Source organism: Piliocolobus tephrosceles, chromosome 10, assembly GCF_002776525.5.
Source record: "Piliocolobus tephrosceles isolate RC106 chromosome 10, ASM277652v3, whole genome shotgun sequence".
In the NCBI taxonomy this organism is placed as follows: domain Eukaryota; kingdom Metazoa; phylum Chordata; class Mammalia; order Primates; family Cercopithecidae; genus Piliocolobus; species Piliocolobus tephrosceles.
In genome coordinates this window covers 32883648-32902396 of record NC_045443.1, presented here as the reverse complement: position 1 = coordinate 32902396, position 18749 = coordinate 32883648, and the positions used below count along the sequence as shown (strand labels likewise).

General features: G+C 40.4%; 1 protein-coding gene across 2 annotated transcripts in view; it reads left to right on the top strand.

The window, feature by feature from the left end:
- Nucleotides 1–18749, top strand: part of PKP2 (plakophilin 2) — a 114253-nt gene that overhangs the window by 76806 nt on the left and 18698 nt on the right. The window contains exon 9 of one of the 2 annotated variants that reach the window (XM_023208942.3): nt 553–726. In XM_023208942.3, coding sequence (XP_023064710.2) covers nt 553–726 — 174 coding nt within the window. The remainder of the gene's footprint in view (nt 1–552; nt 727–18749) is intronic. The other variant, XM_023208943.2, reaches the window with a different exon arrangement.

Sequence of the window (18749 nt, the reverse complement as noted above, 5' to 3'; positions counted from 1 at the left end):
TTGGCTTTGGGCACTCTGAAAACAAACTTTGGACATACTAAAAGCAAACCTCAAAGGAAGGAATACATATTTATTTCCATACTGATATGAAAACTAAAAGAATGTAACCTCCCCTCCCTCTCTGAGTATCATGGTATTTGTGGAGATCAGCTGGTAAATTTAGAACCCTGGTGCTATCCTGAACACTTTCACAAGACTGAGGGAACAGGCCTGTTTTTCTTATCTGCAGGGTGGTTGTGACTAATTTAGCTTTTAGCTCAACAGCAGCCTGAAAACCATTCTAGAATGGCCTGTGCTTAATTCTCTGAATTGTCTCTCACTGGGAGAAATATCAAGTTAGGGGTGTGGGGTGTTACTAGGAAGAAATAATCATCATGGGCTAAAAGTTAAGTGATTAGAAATTATATGTATTTGCTTTTAAAATTTCTATTTCAAGGGCTTATGCAAATTATGAGCCTTTCTAGACAGTATTTTTGGTCTCCTGGTTTGAGTGTGAAATTGTAGACATCACCTGACATGCATTAATTCTGGATTCCTTTTGTGTGTGGTCAGCAATACCAGGACATGCCGATGCCAGAGGAAAAGAGCAACCCCAAGGGTGTGGAGTGGCTGTGGCATTCCATCGTGATAAGGATGTATCTGTCACTGATCGCCAAGAGTGTCCGCAACTACACACAGGAAGCATCCTTAGGAGCTCTCCAGAACCTCACTGCCGGAAGTGGACCAGTGAGTATTGGGCCTGATTTCCTACTTTTTAAAATAATGATATTGTAGACATACCTACATTCGTTTCAGAGACGAAACAGTGAGGTAAGAGAAAAAGGTTTCTTATTTTAGTCAAGGCAGTTCTCAGAAATTACAGAGGGTTTTGGTCTCAGCTTATGTGAAGTCAAGTCAGGCTGCTGTTGGTCAGTACTCTTTCAGTTACAGATCTCAGAATCCTGCCTCAAACTGATTTAAGCAAAAAAGAGGAAATTTTTGGCTTATGGAACTGAAAAGTCCAGGGTGGGTCTTCTTTCTGTTATGACTGGACTTAGGTGCACCAGTGATTACAATTATGATTTTCTTCATCTTTTGGGCTTGGTTTTCCTCTGCAGGTTTTGTTCTCAAAGGTTCTGTCCATAGGGTAACAAAGACAGCCATGAATTATTTCAGGCTCACATTTTATCAGCCCAGTGTGTCCCCCACAAGAAACAAACTACCATTTTCCCAAGAGTGTTGTTAAGAAGTTGGAGAGTATGTCTCACAGACTGGCTTGGGCCTCTTGCCCATTTCCGAACCAGTACCTGTGTCTCTGAGGCTGTGATGTTCTAATTGGCCAAGTCTGGATCATATGCCCAGATTTGCACTTCCAGGGGATGGGTTTGATTGGATGAGGGCCACTACCCCTTGTACCACATGGGCTGAACTGGTAAAGGAGTGCTCCCTAATGGAAAATGAGACTGTTACTACCAAAGGAGTGAGGAAAAAGTGCTGGGAAGGCAAAAACAACAGCAGATGTCTACTGCAGTGTGGAGTTGGAAAGGCCATCTGTGCTTTTGTGTCCCAGAAATTCAGCTACAAAGTAAAGAGCTGATCCTCTTTCCAGACGCACTTACTTTATACCAGCAAAGTCAAAATAATTAAAACAGTAAAAGCTTATTCACTTCCCCATGTATTTTATACCCTTCCTATATTTAAGGTATTCTATAAGTATTTAATGATTTAAACTAAGCTTGTATTATTTGCCTTGGTCATGAAACGATTAGAATGAACTCCCCCCAAATAGCTCATTGTCTGTCTAATCTACACTTATCTCTGTAGAGAAAAGGACTCTTGTAAGTAGCAAAAAATATTTATGTTTTACTTGAGAAACCATATTATTCTTTAATATGTGTGCTTACACAGAAGCTTGTTCTCTGTTTTGAATAAAATTGTGAAATGCTAACACCAGTATTTCTCTTACCTTAGCATTGTGGTTAAGAATGCAACCAAACTTTCATCTGTTTGGCTTTCTGCAAAATGTACATTGAGAAAGAAACTGATAACTACCAGGGAGCCCTTAATGACACAGGGACACTAATGAATCATGTTATTTCCCATTTTCCTATGCTAGGTTTCTCAAAATCATTTCTCTTACTTTGCTGAACTACAGAAGCCCTCTTATTAATTCCCAGCTAACATAAAAGAAAATCAAATAGGGGGGTGTGTATGTGTGTGTGTTTAAGCTTGCTGTGGTCTGAGTCTAGTTCAATATAAGCTAACCCTTTAAGCTTGGATTTTAGCTTCTTCCATTCCAGGAGCCTCCCACAGAATCCATACCAGGGGTGCTTTCATTTTTCTGAGGTTACAGGGATATTTGTGCCACTTAAGCTCTGAATATGACTGTATTACGTAGTCCCTAAGTTCCTACATTCATTTGCTGAACACACATTCTTTTGAGCATATTATATAACAGACACTAGCAGTTATGGTGTGGGTTACACAGCAGTAAATAAGACAAATCCATGTGTTTGGTAATAGTCTTACTGGGATAAAAAACAGAAATTTAAAGTACTAGGAAAACTTTAAGGTACCAGGTCCATAAAGGACCTAAGTAAGGAAGATATCTTCATGCCCTAATTGTATCAAGGCATTTAGAATCATACCTAGCCTTAGGTATGACTATTGGCTGTTTCCCTCCCTTCAGGAGGGAGTGTTTAAAGGGAGTCCTATACTCTCTCCTAAAGGCAGGGAAGTAGCCAATAGTCATACCTAAGGGGTGTAATAGGCCATCCCTAAAGGGAAGCTTACACTCAACTGATACTGATTCATACTCAAGGTTGTTAGAATTGGACTTGACTGGAGATTTATAAGAGAAAATCATTAGCAGCATGGGACAAATATGAGGCCCCTTTATTTTTATTTTTATTTATTATTGTTATTTTTGAGATGGAATCTCATTCTGTCACCCAGGCTGGAGTCCAGTGGGGCGATCTCGGCTCACTGCAACCTCCATCTCCCGGGTTCAAGCAATTCTCCTGCCTCAACCTCCTGAGTAGCTGGGATTACAGGTGCCTGCCACCATGCCCAGCTAATATTTGTATTTTTAGTAGAGATGAGGTTTCACCATGTTGGCCAGGCTGGTCTCAAACTCCTGACCTCAGGTGATCCACCAGCCTCAGCCTCCCAAAGTGCTGGGATTACAGGTGTGAGCCACTGCGCCCAACCTCCCTTTATTTTTTTAAGTTACGAGATGCTTTTTAAAATTTTGACATATGTGTTTTTTTAAAATCATTACTTTTCCTAATTTTGTATGCTTAGATGCTGTGATAAGATCTCTGGCTTTATAATTTCAAGCAAGGAATCTTTGAATAGGAAAATATGAAAATTAGGTCATACACATAGTACCAGAAAATATCAAGTCCATTGGTCATATGATCGTAACTGAGATAGCACCAAACAATTAATGACGGTGTACTTTACTTGGCAAAGAACCCAAGCTGAAATCACTTCCTAAAAGACAGATTATATAATTTACATACAAAAATTATGACAGTAATTTCTACTTAGTAAAAGTATGTTAGTTTAAGCTTTATTAGTTCAGATATAATAGTCACTGTAGTAGCAAAAGGATGGAATAATAAAATTTACTTATTTATCAAGCTCTTTAAATATAATATAAATTAAAAGATTAAACATTGCATAGTAAAAGTTAAAAGTCATTGAAATAAAGTTTGGTTTTTTGTCTTAATTTTTTGAGATAGAGTCTCATTCTGTTGTCCAGGCTAGAGTGCAGTGGTGCGATCTCGGCTCACTGCAACCTCTGTCTCCTGGGTTCAAGTAATTCTCGTGCCTCAGCCTCCCGAGTAGTTGGGATTACAGGCATGTGCCACCACACCCAACTAATTTCTGTATTTACAGTAGAAACGGGTTTCACCATGTCAGCCAGGCTGGTCTCGAACTCCTAACCTCAAGTGATCTGCCCTCTTCAGCCTCCCTAAGTGCTGGGGACAAGCCTGACCCACTGCACCCAGCCTGAAATAAATAGTTTTAAAAGCCCTTTATTTAATATCGATCAGGAAAAAATGAAACAGATTCCCTTAGCGGCCCCCAACCTTTTTGGCACCAGAGACTGGTTTCATGGAAGACAGTTTTTTCACAGACTAGGCTGGGGAGAGAGAGTTTCAGGATGAAACTGTTCCACCTTAGATCAATTAGATTCTTATAAGGAGCACACAGCCTAGATCCCTCACGTGTGCGGTTCACAATAGGGTTCGTGAGCCTATGAGAACCTAATGCCACCACGGATCTGACAGGAAGTGGAGCTCAAGCACTAATAATGCTCACTCACTGCTCACTTTCTGCTGTGCGGCGGGTTCCTAACAGTCCACGGACTGGTACTGTGACCCGGGGGGTTGGGATCTTCTGCCCTACCACATACCTTACCCAAAAATAAATACCAACAGGAATGAAACCTAAATATAAAAGGTAAAACAATAAAGATGCTAAACAATTAGATGGAAGAATATCTTCATGACCTGGAATAGGGAAAGATTTCCTTAAAATGGACACAAAGAGGACTAACCTTAAAGTAAATATTTGATAAATTGACTAAATTAATAACTTATGCTATCAAAAGACATGTTAAGACATTACAAAGGCAAACCACAGAGTGGGAAAAGATTTTTGCAGCATATATAAGTAACAAACGTGGGTATCCAGAAAATACAGAAGAGTTGAGATAACAATAAATAAAGAACACATGGACAGCCCAATAGAAAAATAAATGGACAAGAGACTTAAGAGACACTTGGTGAAAGATAACATTGAAATAGTCAACAGTCATAAATTATTTCCCATGGCCAATGTCCAGAATGGTGTTTCACAGGTTTTCTTCTAGGATTCTTACATTTTGAGGTCTTAACATTTAAATCTTTAATGCATCTTGAATTAATTTGTATATATAGTAAAAGGTAGAGGTCCAGTTTTGTTTTTCTGCGTATGGCTGGCCAGTTATCCCAGCACCATTTATTGAATAGGGAGTCCTTTCCCCATTGCTTATTTTTGTCAACTTTGTCAAAGACCAGATGGCTGTAGGTGTGGAGCTTCATTGCTGGGTTGTCTATTCTGGGACCTAATTAAGCTAAAGAGCTTCTGCACAGCAAAATAAACTATCAAGGGAGTAAATAGACAACCTACAGAATGGGAGAAAATGTTCACAAAGTATGTATCTGGTAAAGGTTTAAATCCAGAATCTGTAAGGAACTTAAAAAATTCAGCAAGCAAAAACCAAATAACCCCATTTAAAAAAGGGAGCAAAAGACACGAACAGACATTTCTCAAAAAAAGACATTGCCAGTGGCCAAAAAACATGAAAAAACCTCATCATCACTAATCATCATTAATCATCAAATCAAAACTACAGTGAGATGCCATCTCACACCACTTAAAATGGCTATTATTAAAAAGTCAAAACGCAACAGATGCTGGTGAGGCTTAGGAGAAAAGGGAACACTTACATACTGTTGGTGGGAGTATAAATTAGTTCAGCCACTGTGGAAGGCAGTTTGGAGGTTTCTCAAAGAACTTAAAACAGAGCTACCACTCCACCCAGCAATCCCATTACTGAGTAGATATCCAAAGGAAAATAAGTTATTCTACCAAAAAGACACGTGCACTCATATGTTCATCACCATGCTATTCGCAATGGCAAAGACACAGAATCCACCTGGGTGCCCATCCATGGTGGAGTGAATAAAGAAAATGTGGTACATATGCACCCTGGAATGATATGCAGCCATAAAAAAGAGTAAAATCATGTCCTTTGCAGCAACATGGATGCATCTGGAAGCCATTTTCCTAAGTGAATTAATGCAGGTACAGAAAAACAAATACCACATATTCTCACTTATACGTGGGAGTTAAACATTGGTTACTCGTGGACATAAAGATTGCAACATTAGACACTGGGGACTACAAGAAGAGGGAGAGAAGGAGGGGGAAAGAGATGAATAACTAACTCTTGGGTACTATGCTCACTACCTGGGTGATGGGATCATTCATATCACAAACCTTAGCATCACACAGTATACCCATGTCACAAACCTGCACATCTACCCCCTGAATCTAAAAGTTGAAATTTTTTTTTCAAGGCCAATAAACATTTGAAAACATTTTTTCAACCTCATTAATGATCAAGGCAATATGAGTTAAAAGTGCTATTGCAAACAGTTGACCAGCTAAATAACAGTCATTCTCACATATTTATAAAAGCTAGCATATAGAATCTCTATTTGGTAGTGCTCATTGCTTACTTTCCTTATGGAGCAAATTATAAAGGTCATCCTACTTCAGGCTTTCTCATTTCCCTCAGTGAATAAGAATTAGTGAAATTTTGCCATGCTGTCCCCAAGCTGAGCAAACAGCATTTAAGGAATCAGACCTCATCTATAGTCACATGTTTTCAGTGATTGTTCTTATGAATTAACATGAAAACATTAATGCTCTTTATTATATCTAAGCATATATCATTAAATAGTGTAGTATGATATGTCTATAAAGCAAGATTTTAATTCTCAAGACATCATGTTTTAAAAGAAAACAAAAATTGTAAGAAATATTTTGTGACTTTATTTGATTCCTCATCTTGTTTTCAAGTACCTTCTGAGATGATAAATCTTCAGGGAAACTTGATAGCATATTATTTATACAATTCAGGTCAGTAAACATTTGTATAGGACCTATCGTGTGCAAGGTACCATACAAGGTACTGAGGTGGAGAAAAGATGGATAAGATACATTCTTTCAGGAGGCTAATGAATCGTCTAGTAGGAGAGATAGGCAGGTTAGGAGAGTTGTAATCTAGAGAATTAGGGAGTAGTGGTAAGGAGGGAAGTAAAATGTCAGACTACAGAGGACTGTTTGAGCCATACTAAGATGTTTGAACATCATTTGGAAGGCGATGGGGAGTCATGAAAGGGTTTAAATCTGAGGTGTGGAACATAATCAGATTAAATTTTACAAGGGTGATTCTGGTGTAAGGCTTTGAAACCCTCACTGGTGTTTAAGCAACAGCAAGTTTACTAGCAACATTGAGTTCCTTGTAGAGATTGGAGGCCATAATTTGCAGATTGGTTCTTCTGCAAATGCACTGTTGCCCTAGCAATATTTGGTAGACAAGTATAAAATCAGAAAAGAAACAAGTTAAATGAACCCCGTATTGCAGTTTTGATGGGTGAGAGAAAAATAAGCTAGACTGACAAGATTGTTGAGAGTACTGGAATTTTTTTTTTTTTTAAGATGGAGTCTCACTCTGTCGCCCAGGGTGGAATCCAGTGGCATGGTCTTAGCTCACTGCAACTTCCGCCTCCCAAGTTCAAGTGATTCTCCTACCTCAGCCTCCCAAGTAGCTGAGATTATAGGCGCCCACCACCATGCTCAGCTAATTTTTTGTATTTTTAGTAGAGACAGGGTTTCACCATGTTGGCCGGGCTGGTCTTGAACTCCTCACCTCAGGTGATCTGCCTTCCTCAGCCTCCCAAAGTGCTGGGATTACAGGCTTGAGCCATAGTGCCCAGCCTGGAGAGATAATATTTAATGTGATGGTTCGTGCACTGTAGTCTAAATAAGAAATTTAAGACAGGAGAGAATTGATATCTCGAGGTGTAAGGAATGAAGGTTGGGTAAAGGGACTGAAGTTCTTGATGAGGCTGAAGAGAAACATGGTAGGAGGGAGAGCAAGGAGAATGGGAAGATGTGTTCGGAGCCTGACATTGCTGAGTTTGTTTTCGGAGGCAACATGTCTCTGAGTGAACACAGGCTCTGTGTGACCATGGAAGTGAGTGGCTGCTGTATGGAAGAGATGAAAGTCAGGGACTGTGGGGAAGTCTAGGAACTGTGAGGTAATCATTTTGATGAGGTATATGAATAGGAGATGGAGAAGGCTATGAACTGGGCTCCAAAGCCTCCAGCGAATATTGAGGAAAGAACAATAGGCCTTGTGATAGCAAAGAAAATGCTGTGGGGGGTGATACATTTGGACGGTGGTAACTCAGAAGAACAGGACTTATGCATTTGAGGGAAGACGGAATAGTGTAGAAGTGCAGCTGGGAAGAGAGAGAAGTGCCAAATGTCCCTCCTGGCCCAGGATACAGGAGTGGTGTCTAGTAGTCTCCTCCTTGGATGGCTACAGGCGAAGGATTCTTCTCAGAGGAGAGCAAATAGTCTAACAGAATGTTCTGCAAATTAATGAAAGACAAATTTTTATTTGTTTATAATAGAACAAACATTATAAAATAGTAATTAAATTCCTTTGAGTCATGGACACTTTGAGAGTCTAATAAAAGATATGTTTTAATAACTAATAAACAGAGTATTGCAACTGTATCTAACAATTACATGTTTTCTTCCTCCCTTTTTTTCCCCCCCGAGATGGGGTCTTGCCTTGTCACCCAGGCTGGAGTACAGTGGTGCAAACATGACTCACTGCAGCCTTGACCACCAGCGTTCAAATGATTCTCTCCCACCTCAGCCTCCCAAGAAGCTAGAACCACAGGCACATACCACAACACTGGGCTAAATTTTTTTATCATTTGTAGAGACAAGGTCTCACTATGTTGCCCAGGCTGGTCTCAAACTCCTGGCCTCAAGCAATCCTCCCACCTCAGCCTCCCAAAGTGCTGGGATTACAGGAATGAGCCACCAGGCCCAGCTTCTTCCTGCTGTTTTTAATATTGAAAGAAAAAAAGATACTGACTAAATTTAAACAATAAGACATGACAATTATTTGTTTCATTATATATTAAGCAGGCTCAGTTTAAAGTAAGTTGATTAACATTAAAGTCATATCCAAAGGCCCAAAATGAACTTGAAATGATTCTACTTCCCAATGTTTATACATTTTCTCCCACTGATCTGATAATCCTGTTCCTAAAATCCAGACATCCATATGAGAGTTCACAAGGGGTCCTTATGGCTTAGACTATTTGTTTGTTTGTTTGTTTTGGGGTTTTTTTTTTTTTTAGTTTTTTGCTTTGGTTTTGTTTACGTTTTTGTTTTATGTTTGTCTGGTCACTATTGGGCTATCACTGACCATTATTTAGATTTATAACCTTCAATCTTATGATGAATTGGTTTTGAAAACTGCAGGCTACACTTTTTTATTTCTCTAGTAAGCTCCTGGAAGTCAAGACATTTTATATGTTCAAAAATACAATTCTCACCTTCAGACTGACTGTACTCGCGATAGTTTACAGCTACAGCCAGGAATAACAAATGCAAGGACTGTGATCAGTTAACACAGATTTGACCGAATATAGATCCAAACTTCTAAGTGGGTTATAGAAAGTCAATTGGCAGGTCGTTTGTATGGAAATAGTGATGGGTTTTCCCATTTAAAAGTTAATAATGGCCGGGCCCAGTGGCTCATGCCTGTAATCCCAGCACTTTGGGAGACTGAGGCAGGTGGATCACTTGAGGTCAGGCATTCAAGACCAGCCTGGCTAACACAGTGAAACTCCGTCTCTACTGAAAATACAAAAAATTAGCTGGCGTGGTGGCGGGCGCCTGTAGTCCCAGCTACTCAGGAGACTGAGGCAGGAGAATGGCGTGAACCCGGGAGGCAGAGGTTGCAGTGAGCCAGGATCACGCCATTGCACTCCAGCCTGGGCGACAGAGCGAGACTCCATCTCAAAAAAAAAAAAGTGTAAATTAATTAACCTGTGTAAATTCCAAAAACTTGAACAAGAAGAAATAGAAAAGATGACTAATTATCAACCGGTAAATAAACTGAAATGATAATGAAAGACATCTCCCTTTTTTTTTTTTTTGGCTTAATTATATATATATATTTTTTTTAATTATTATTATACTTTAAGTTCTAGGGTACATGTGCATAACGTGCAGGTTTGTCAGTGAGATCACTTGGACTCGGGAAGGGGAACATCCCACACCGGGGCCTATCATGGGGAGGGGGGAGACGGGAGGGATTGCATTGGGAGTTATACCTGATATAAATGATGAATTGATGGGTGCTGACGAGTTGATGGGTGCAGCACACCAACATGGCACAAGTAGACATCTCCCTTTAAGATTTTTTTCTCAGCTCAGTTAGCTTTCTGGGTGAACACAGATTCCATGTCACCGTGGAAGTGAGTGACAGATATGCAGCAATGTAAGTTGAGGATCCCTAATCCAAATTTTCAAAATCTGAAATGCTCCAAAATCCAAAACCTTTTTAGCACCAGCATGACACCATGCGTTGAAAATGTTATACTTGACCTTATATGGCGAGTCAAGTCAAAACGCAGGCACACAATACACAGTTTACTCGGCATCCCCAAGCAGAAAAGAAAAAAAAAAACAAATCCCCCCCAGCTCCCTTCAGCTGCCATATATCTTTTCCACAGACACCCAGTTTCCCCCACACAAGCAAGCACACCCACAAAGGATAGTAAAATGGCATGTGTGCAGGCCAGGCATGCTGATGGCAGGTTTCCCACAATGCCCCACATGGAGCCAAGACCTACATGCATGACTCAACTGTGTTTGCTTGCTTACTGTTTGCTCTGTGGTATAAAGGTATTGCTGAAAATGACAAAATGACCTACAGATACCCCTCAGGCTAACTGATAAAAAGAGGAAGCATTTATGTTTACCTCTAGCACAGAAAGCCAAGCTGTTGGAGAAACTGGACAGGAGTATATGAAACATCCATATATGACCTGAAGAAACAGAAGGATACATTGTTGAAGTTCTGTGCTGAAACTGATTCACAGAAGTTAGTGAAAATTAGAAAACTGCATAAAGCCAAACATGAAGATCTTGATCATGTATTGAAAGTGCGGATCTGTCCACCTCACAGGGAACACATGCCACGTAATGGTATGCTGACCGTGAAACAAGCGAAGATCTTGATGAACTGAAAATTAAAAGGAAATGTGAATAATCAATAGGCTGGTTGCAGAAATTTAAGAAAAGACACAGCATTACATTTTTAAAGATTTGTGATGATAAAGCATCTGCTGATCACAAAGCAGTGAAGAAATTCATTGAGTTTGCCAGTCATGGCTAATGAAAATCTGAAGCCAAAACAAGTCTATAATGCTGATGAAACATCACTGTTTTGGCATCGTTGCCTCAGAAAGACACTGACTACAGCTGATGAAACAGCACCTACTAGAATTAAGGCTGCCAAGGACAGAATATGCTGGGATGTGTTAATGCATCAGGCACACATGAGTGGGGTGATAGATAAAAACTTGTGTCCTCACTGTTTTCAAGGAGCAAGTTTCTTACCAGTCTGTTATTATGCTAACAGAAAGACGTGGAGCACCAGGGACATCTTTTTTGATTGGTTTCACAAACATTTGGTACCAAGTGGCTAATGCTTGCTGCAGGGAGACTCGACTGGATGATGACTGCAAGATTTTGTTATTACATGACAATTGTTCTGCTCATCTCCCAGCTGAAATTCTCATTTTAAAAATGTCTATTCTATGTACTTTCCCTCAAATGTGACTTCATCATTTTAGCCATGTGACCAGAGTATCCTTAGATCAATAAAGAGTACATTAAAAAAACACTTTTCTTGAACAGCATGCTGGCTAGCAGCAGTGTGCAGAGGTGTGGGTGTGAGAAAGTGTTCAAAAGGAGTTTAGCCTGAGGATGCTCTATATGCTGTTGCCATTGCTTGAAACAGGTGTGCATGCCTGGCACAACTCTGGCCTACAGCTATGTCCAGTGGTAATGATAAACGAGATGGTGGCTTTGAAGAATTATATATGTCAAGTGAGAAAAAAAAGATGGCTGAACTCCGTACCTTTGCAAAAAAATAGACTTCATAATCCGTCAGTAAGCTGGAAGAAGTGAATACTAAAGAAGTTTTTAACATTGATAACAAGGCTCCACTTGTTCATTCATTGACCAATGGTGAAATGGCCAAAATGATTCTGAATAAGGTAATCATGATAATAGTGATGTTGTTAACACTGCAGAAAAAGTGCCTATAGATGACAGGGTGAAATGTGTGATGGGCTTATTAAAGAACTAGAGCAGCAGGCATTCATAACAGAACAACTCATTCTATTTATAAAATCAAAGAGAGACTGCTAAAATAAGAGCCATTGTTGAGTTGGGGACCAAGAGGGCCCATTAAGAAGCAGCTGCAGCCCACAGCACAGAGAGGAATGAAAGCGTCGAGTGAATTCAGCACCTTCAGCTGAAATATCCAGGTTCTCACACTGGGACTGACTAGACAATCATCCTGACCTGGAGAGAATAAAGAAAAGCAGAGTGGGCCAGTGGCCCACCCAGGAGCCTCACGGAGCCAAAGGAACCCCCACCCCCAGCAGAGGGAAGCAGAGACTGATTGTGCAACCCACCCAGGAAACCATGCTTCTCCCACAGATCTTTGCAACCTGTGGATCATGAGATCCCCTCATGAGCCCACACTACCAGGGCCTTGGATCCAATAAACAGAGCTGTGTGGAGCCTCAGCACAGGTACACACAGAGACAAGAGTTTTACATACTCCACCCTGGAATTCCCAGCAAGGTGACAGATCCCTTTGTACATTCCCCTAGGAAGGGGGCTGAATCCAGGGAGCCAAGCAGCATTGTTCTGAGGGCCCCACTTCCACAGCACCTCACAAGTTAAGACCCACTGGCGTGGGAATTCCAGCCAGCCAATGGCAACACAGTGAGTCTGCCTGAAACAGGAGGGAGTTCCCTCGGGGAGGGGTGGCTACTATTTCTATGGTTCGGTCAACTGCACATTCCAGCCTGCCAGCTCCAGAGAGTCTGGGTGGTCTAGATGAGGAAGGGATACCCCCCCCCCCAACACCACACAGCTGCTGTGCCAGATTGTGCCCAAACTGCTTTAAAGTGGGACCCCGATCCATTCCTCCTCACTGGGCAGGGCCTCCCTGTGGGGGGCTTTTAATCACTCCAGCCAGGCTTATATGGACAGAGAGCTCTGATCTCTCCCTGGGATGGAGCTCCCGGCAGGAGGGGAGGCTGCCATCTCTGTGGTTTGGTCAACTGAGCTGTTCCAGCTTGCCTGCTCTAGAGAGTCTGGGCAGTCTGGATGAGGAAGGGTCCTCCCAAACACAGCATAGCTGGTCTACAGCCAGACTGCTTCTGTAAGCAGGTCCCTAATTCCATTCCTCCTGACTAGGTGAGACCCTTCAATAAGGGTCTCCAGACACCTCCAAAAGGAGCATTTGGGCCAGAAGCAGGTCAGTACCCACCCTGGGATGGAGTGTCCGAAGGAGCAGGCTGCCATCTTTGCTGCTTCACAGCCTTCACTGTTGATACCTCCAAGTACAGGAAAAGCAGAGGCAACTAAGGTCTGGAGCAGTTCCCCAGCAAATCACAGTAGCCCTGTGGTTGCTAACAGTCAGTAGCCTGAATGTGAAAAGAAAAAAAACCCAAAACAAACAAACAGAAAACAACAACATCATCAACAAAAAAAAACCCACAGAAACTCCTTCAGAAGTCAGCAGCCTCAAAGGTCAAAGGTAGATAAGCACACAAAGATGAGAAAGAATCAATGCCAAAACACTGAAAACTCAAAAAAACAGAGTGCCTCTTCTCCTCCAGATGACTACAACACCTCTCCAGCAAGGGCTCAGAACAGCGATGAAGCTGAGATGGCGGAGTTGACAGAAGTAGGCTTCAGAAGGTTGGAAACAACAAACTTCACTGAGATAAAGGAGCACGTTGTAACCCAATGCAAAGAAGCTAAAAATCATGATAAAATAATACAGGAGCTGATAACCAGAATAGCCAGTTTAGAGAGGAACATAACTGACTTGATAGGGCTGAAAAATATAACATGAGAACTTCACCGTGCAATCACAAGTATCAACAGCAGAATAGACCAAGCGGAGGAAAGTACCTCAGAGTTTGAAGACTATCTTTCCGAAATAAGACAGGCAGACAAGAATAGAGAAAAAAGAATGAAAAGGAATGAACAAAACCTCCAAGAAATGTGGGATTATGTAAAGAGATGGAACCTGCGACTGATTGGGGTACCTGAAAAAGACAGGGAGAACAGAACCAAGTTGGAAAACATACTTTAGGATATCATCCCAATAGAATTTCCCAAACCTAGCAAGACAGGCCAGCATTCAAATTAAGGAAATGGAGAGAACTCCAGTAGGATACCCTATGAGAAGATCATCTCCAAGACACATACTTATCAGATTCTAGGTCAAAATGAAAGAATAAATGTTACGGGCAGCCAGAGAGAAAGGCCAGATCACTTACAGGGTAAGCCCATCAGACTAACAGCAGACTTCTCAGCAGAAATCCTACAAGCCAGAAGAGATTGGGGGCCAATATTTAAATTTCTTAAAGAAAAGAATTTCCAACACAGAATTTCATTTTCAGCCAAACTAAGCTTCATAAACAAAAGAGAAATAAGGTCCTTTGCAGACAAGCAAATGCTGAGGGAATTCATCAATACGAGGCCTACCTTGCAAAAGCTCCTGAAAGAAGCACTAAATATGGAAAGGAAAAACCATTACCAGCCACTATGAAAACACATTGAAGTACACAGACCAGTGACACTATGAAGCAACCACATAAACAAGTCTGCAAAATTACCAGTTAGCATCATGATGACAGGATCAAATTCACACATAACAATACTAGCCTTAAATGTAAATGGGCTAAATGCACCAATTAAAAGACACAGAATGGCAAGCTGGATAAACAACCAAACCCCATTGGTGTCCTGTCTTCCATCTCACATGCAAAGACACACTTAGGCTCAAAATAAAGGGATAGAGGAAAATTTACTGAGCAAATGGAAAACAGAAAAAAGCAAGGGTTGCAATCCTAGTTCTGACAAAACAGACTTTAAACGAATAAAGATCAAAAAAAGACAAAGAGGGGCATTACATAATGGTAAAGGGTTCAATTCATCAAGAAGAGTTAACTCAGCTCTGGATCAAGCAGACCTGGTATCTACAGAACTCTCCACCAAAAAATAGCAGAATATTGATTCCCCTCCTCACCCTATAGCACTTACCCAAAACTTGTTCATATAATTAGAAGTAAAACACTCCCTAGCAAATGCAAAAGAACCGAAATCATAGGAAACCATCTCTCAGATGACAGTGCAACCAAATTAGAACTCAAGATTAAGAAATTCACTCAAAACTACACAAGTACATAGAAATTGAACAACCTGCTCCTGAATTACTTATGGATAAATAGTGAAATTAAGGCAGAAGTCAAGAAGTGATTTGAAATTAATGAGAACAAACAGACAGTGTACCAGAATCTCTGGGACACAGCTAAAGCAGTGTTAAGAGGGAAATTTGTAATCCTAAATGCCCAGATCAATAAGCTAGAAAGATCTCAAGGTGGCCAGGCAAGGTGGCTCATGCCTATAATCCCAGCACTTTGGGAGGCCGAGGTGGGCAGATCACAAGGTCAGGAGATAGAGACCATCCTGGCTAACAAGGTGAAACCCCGTCTTTACTAAAAATACAAAAATTAGCCGGGTGGGTGTGGTGGTGGGCACCTATAGTTCCAGCTACTTGGGAGCCTGAGGCAGGAGAATGGCATGAACCCAGGAGGCAGAGCTTGCAGTGAGCCGAGATTGTGCCACTACACTCCAGCCTGGGCAACAGAATGAGACTCCATCTCAAAAAAAAAAGAAAAAAAAAAAGATCTCAAGGTAACAACCTAACATCACAACTAAAAGAACTAGAGAACCAAGAGCAAACAAACCCCAAGGCAAGAAATAGCCAAGATCAGAGTGGAACCGAAGGAGATACAGACACACACACAAAAAAAACCCTTCAAAAAATCAACAAATTCAGGAGCTGTTTTTTTGAAAAAGAAAAAAATTAATAAAATTATCTGCTAGCTAGACTAATAGAAAAGAGAGAAGAATCAAATAACACAATCAGAAATGATAAGGCAGATATCACCACTGACTCCACAGAAATACATACAACCATCAGAGAATACTATAAATACCTCTATACGCATAAACTAGAAGATCTAGGAAAACATGGATAAACTTCTGGACACATACATCTTCTCAAGACTGAATCAAGAAGAAATCGAATCCCTTAATAGACCAATAATGAGTTCTAAAATTGAGGTGGTAATAAATAGCCTACCAACCACAAAAAACCCAGGACCAGATAGATTTACAGCTGAAATCTGCCAGAGGTACAAAGAAGAGTGGGTACCATTTCTACTGAAACTATTCCAAAAAATTGAAAAGGAGGAACTCCTCCTTAACTTATTGTATGAGACCAGCATCATCCTGATACCAAAACCTGGCAGAGATACAACAACAACAAAAAAAGAAAACTTCAGGCCAATATCCTTGACAAACATCGATACAAAAATCCTCAGTAAAATGCTGGCAAACTGAATCTAGCAGCATGTCAAAAAGTGTATCTACCACCATCAAGTGGGTTTCATCACTGGGCTGCAAGGTTGGTTCAACATTTGCAGATCAATAAATGTGATCCATCACATAAACAGAGCTACAGACAAAAACCACATGATCTCAATAGATGCAGAAAAGGCCTTTGATAAAATTCAGCATCCCTTCAAGGTAAAAGCTCTCAATAAACTACTGCCCAAAGTAATTTATAGATTCAATGCTATCCCCATTAAACTACCATTAACATTCTTCACAGAATTAGAAAAAAACTATTTTAAAATTCATATGGAATTGAAAAAGGGCCGAATAGCCAAGACCATCTTAAGCAAAAAGGTCAAAGCTAGAGGCATCATGCTACCTGACTTCAAACTGTATTACAAAGCTACCATAACCAAAACAGCATGGTACTGGTACAAAAGCAGACACATAGACCAGTGGAATTGAATAGAGAACTCAGAAATAAGACTGCACACCTACAACAATCTGATCTTCAGCAAACCTGACAAAAGCAAGCAATGGGAAAAGGATTCCCTATTTAATAAACCGTGCTGGGCGAACTGGCTAGTCAAATGCAGAAAATTGAAAGTGGACCCCTTCCTTACACTTTATACAAAAATTAACTCAAGATAGAGACTTAAATGTAAAACCCAAAACTATAAAAACCCTAGAAGAAAATCTAGGCAATACCATTCAGGACATAGGCAACGGCAAAGATTTCATGACAAAAACACCAAAAGCAATAGCAATGAAAGCAAAAATGACAAATGGGATGCAGTGAAACTAAAGAGCTTCTGCACAGCAAAAGAAACTATCATCAGAGTGAACAGACAACCTAGAGAATGGGAGAAAGTGTTTACAGTCTATCTGCCTGACAAAGGTCTAATATCCAGCGTCTACAAGGAACCTAAACAAATTTACAAGACAAAAAAAAAAAAACATTAAAAAGTGGGCAAAGGACATGAACAGACTCTTCTCAAAAGAATACATACATGTGGTTAACAAAGGTGAAAAAAAAGTTCAACATCACTGATCGTTAGAAAAATGCAAATCAGAACCACTGTGAGATACCATCTCATGCCAGTCAGAATGGTAATTATTAAAAAGTCAGAAAAACAACAGATGCTGATGAGGTTGCAGAGAAAAAGGAACGCTTTTCCACCATTGGTGGGAGTGCAAATTAGTTCAACCATTGTGGAAAACAGTGTGGTGATTTCTCAAAGATGTAGAGGCAGAAATACCATTTGACCCAGCAGTTCCATTGTTGGGTATATACCCAAAGGAATATAAATCATTCTTATATAAAGATACATGAATGTGTGTGTTCATTGCAGCACTGTTCACAGTAGCAAAGACGTGGAATCAACGCAAATGCCCATCAGTGATAGATTGAATAAAGAAAATGTCATACATACACACCATGGAATACTGTGCAGCCATAAAAAGGAACGAGATCATGTCCTTTGCAGGGACATGGATGGAGATGGAAGCCGTTATCCTTGGCAAACAGAAAGCCAAGCACCACATGGCCTCACTTATAAGTGGGAGCTGAACAATGGGAACACATGGATACTTGGTGGGGAACAGCACACACTGGGGCCTGTTGGGGACTTGGGGAATGAGGGAGAGCATCAGGAAGAATAGCTAATGTGTGCTGGGCTAGGTGATGGGATGATCTGTGCAGCAAACCACCATGGTACACATTAACCTATGTAACAAACCTACACATCCTACACGTGTACCCCTGAACTTAAAAGTTGAAGAAAAAACCATTGTTAATGAGGCAGATGACTCTAGAGGCAACATTTTGCAAAACCACCCAACAGAATGCCACCTCATCCCTAAAGGACCCAGTTCCTCATCCCTCAATTGCTTTTCATGTTTCTTCTCACTGGAAAAAAACAAACAAAAAACAGTAGACAATAACCTTTCCATCAAAACACAGCATGGTAGTTAGAGACAGAAAGCCTGCCGTTGTCTATTGCTGTTAGACAGCTGAGACAGGTATTCTGGTGATGCTACTGTGCTGCTTAGTTACCTGAACACATTATTTTTTTTAACTGTTTTAATGGCATACCATATTTTTAACTATTGAGTACATGTGTAAGAAAATGATAGCCTATCGTAGTATATGAATTCAGAGTCAGGAATAATGGTGATGCCAAAACAACCACAGATTGTCTATGTGGGTGGCTGAGATAGTGACACCTTTGCTTTCTGATGGTTCCATGTATACAAACTATTTCATGCGCAGAATTATTACAAATATTGTATAAAATGAACTCCAGGCCATGAGTATAAGGTGCATATGAAAGATAAATGAATTTCATGTTTATTTTTTTATTTTTTAATTTTTTTATTATACTTTAAGTTCTAGG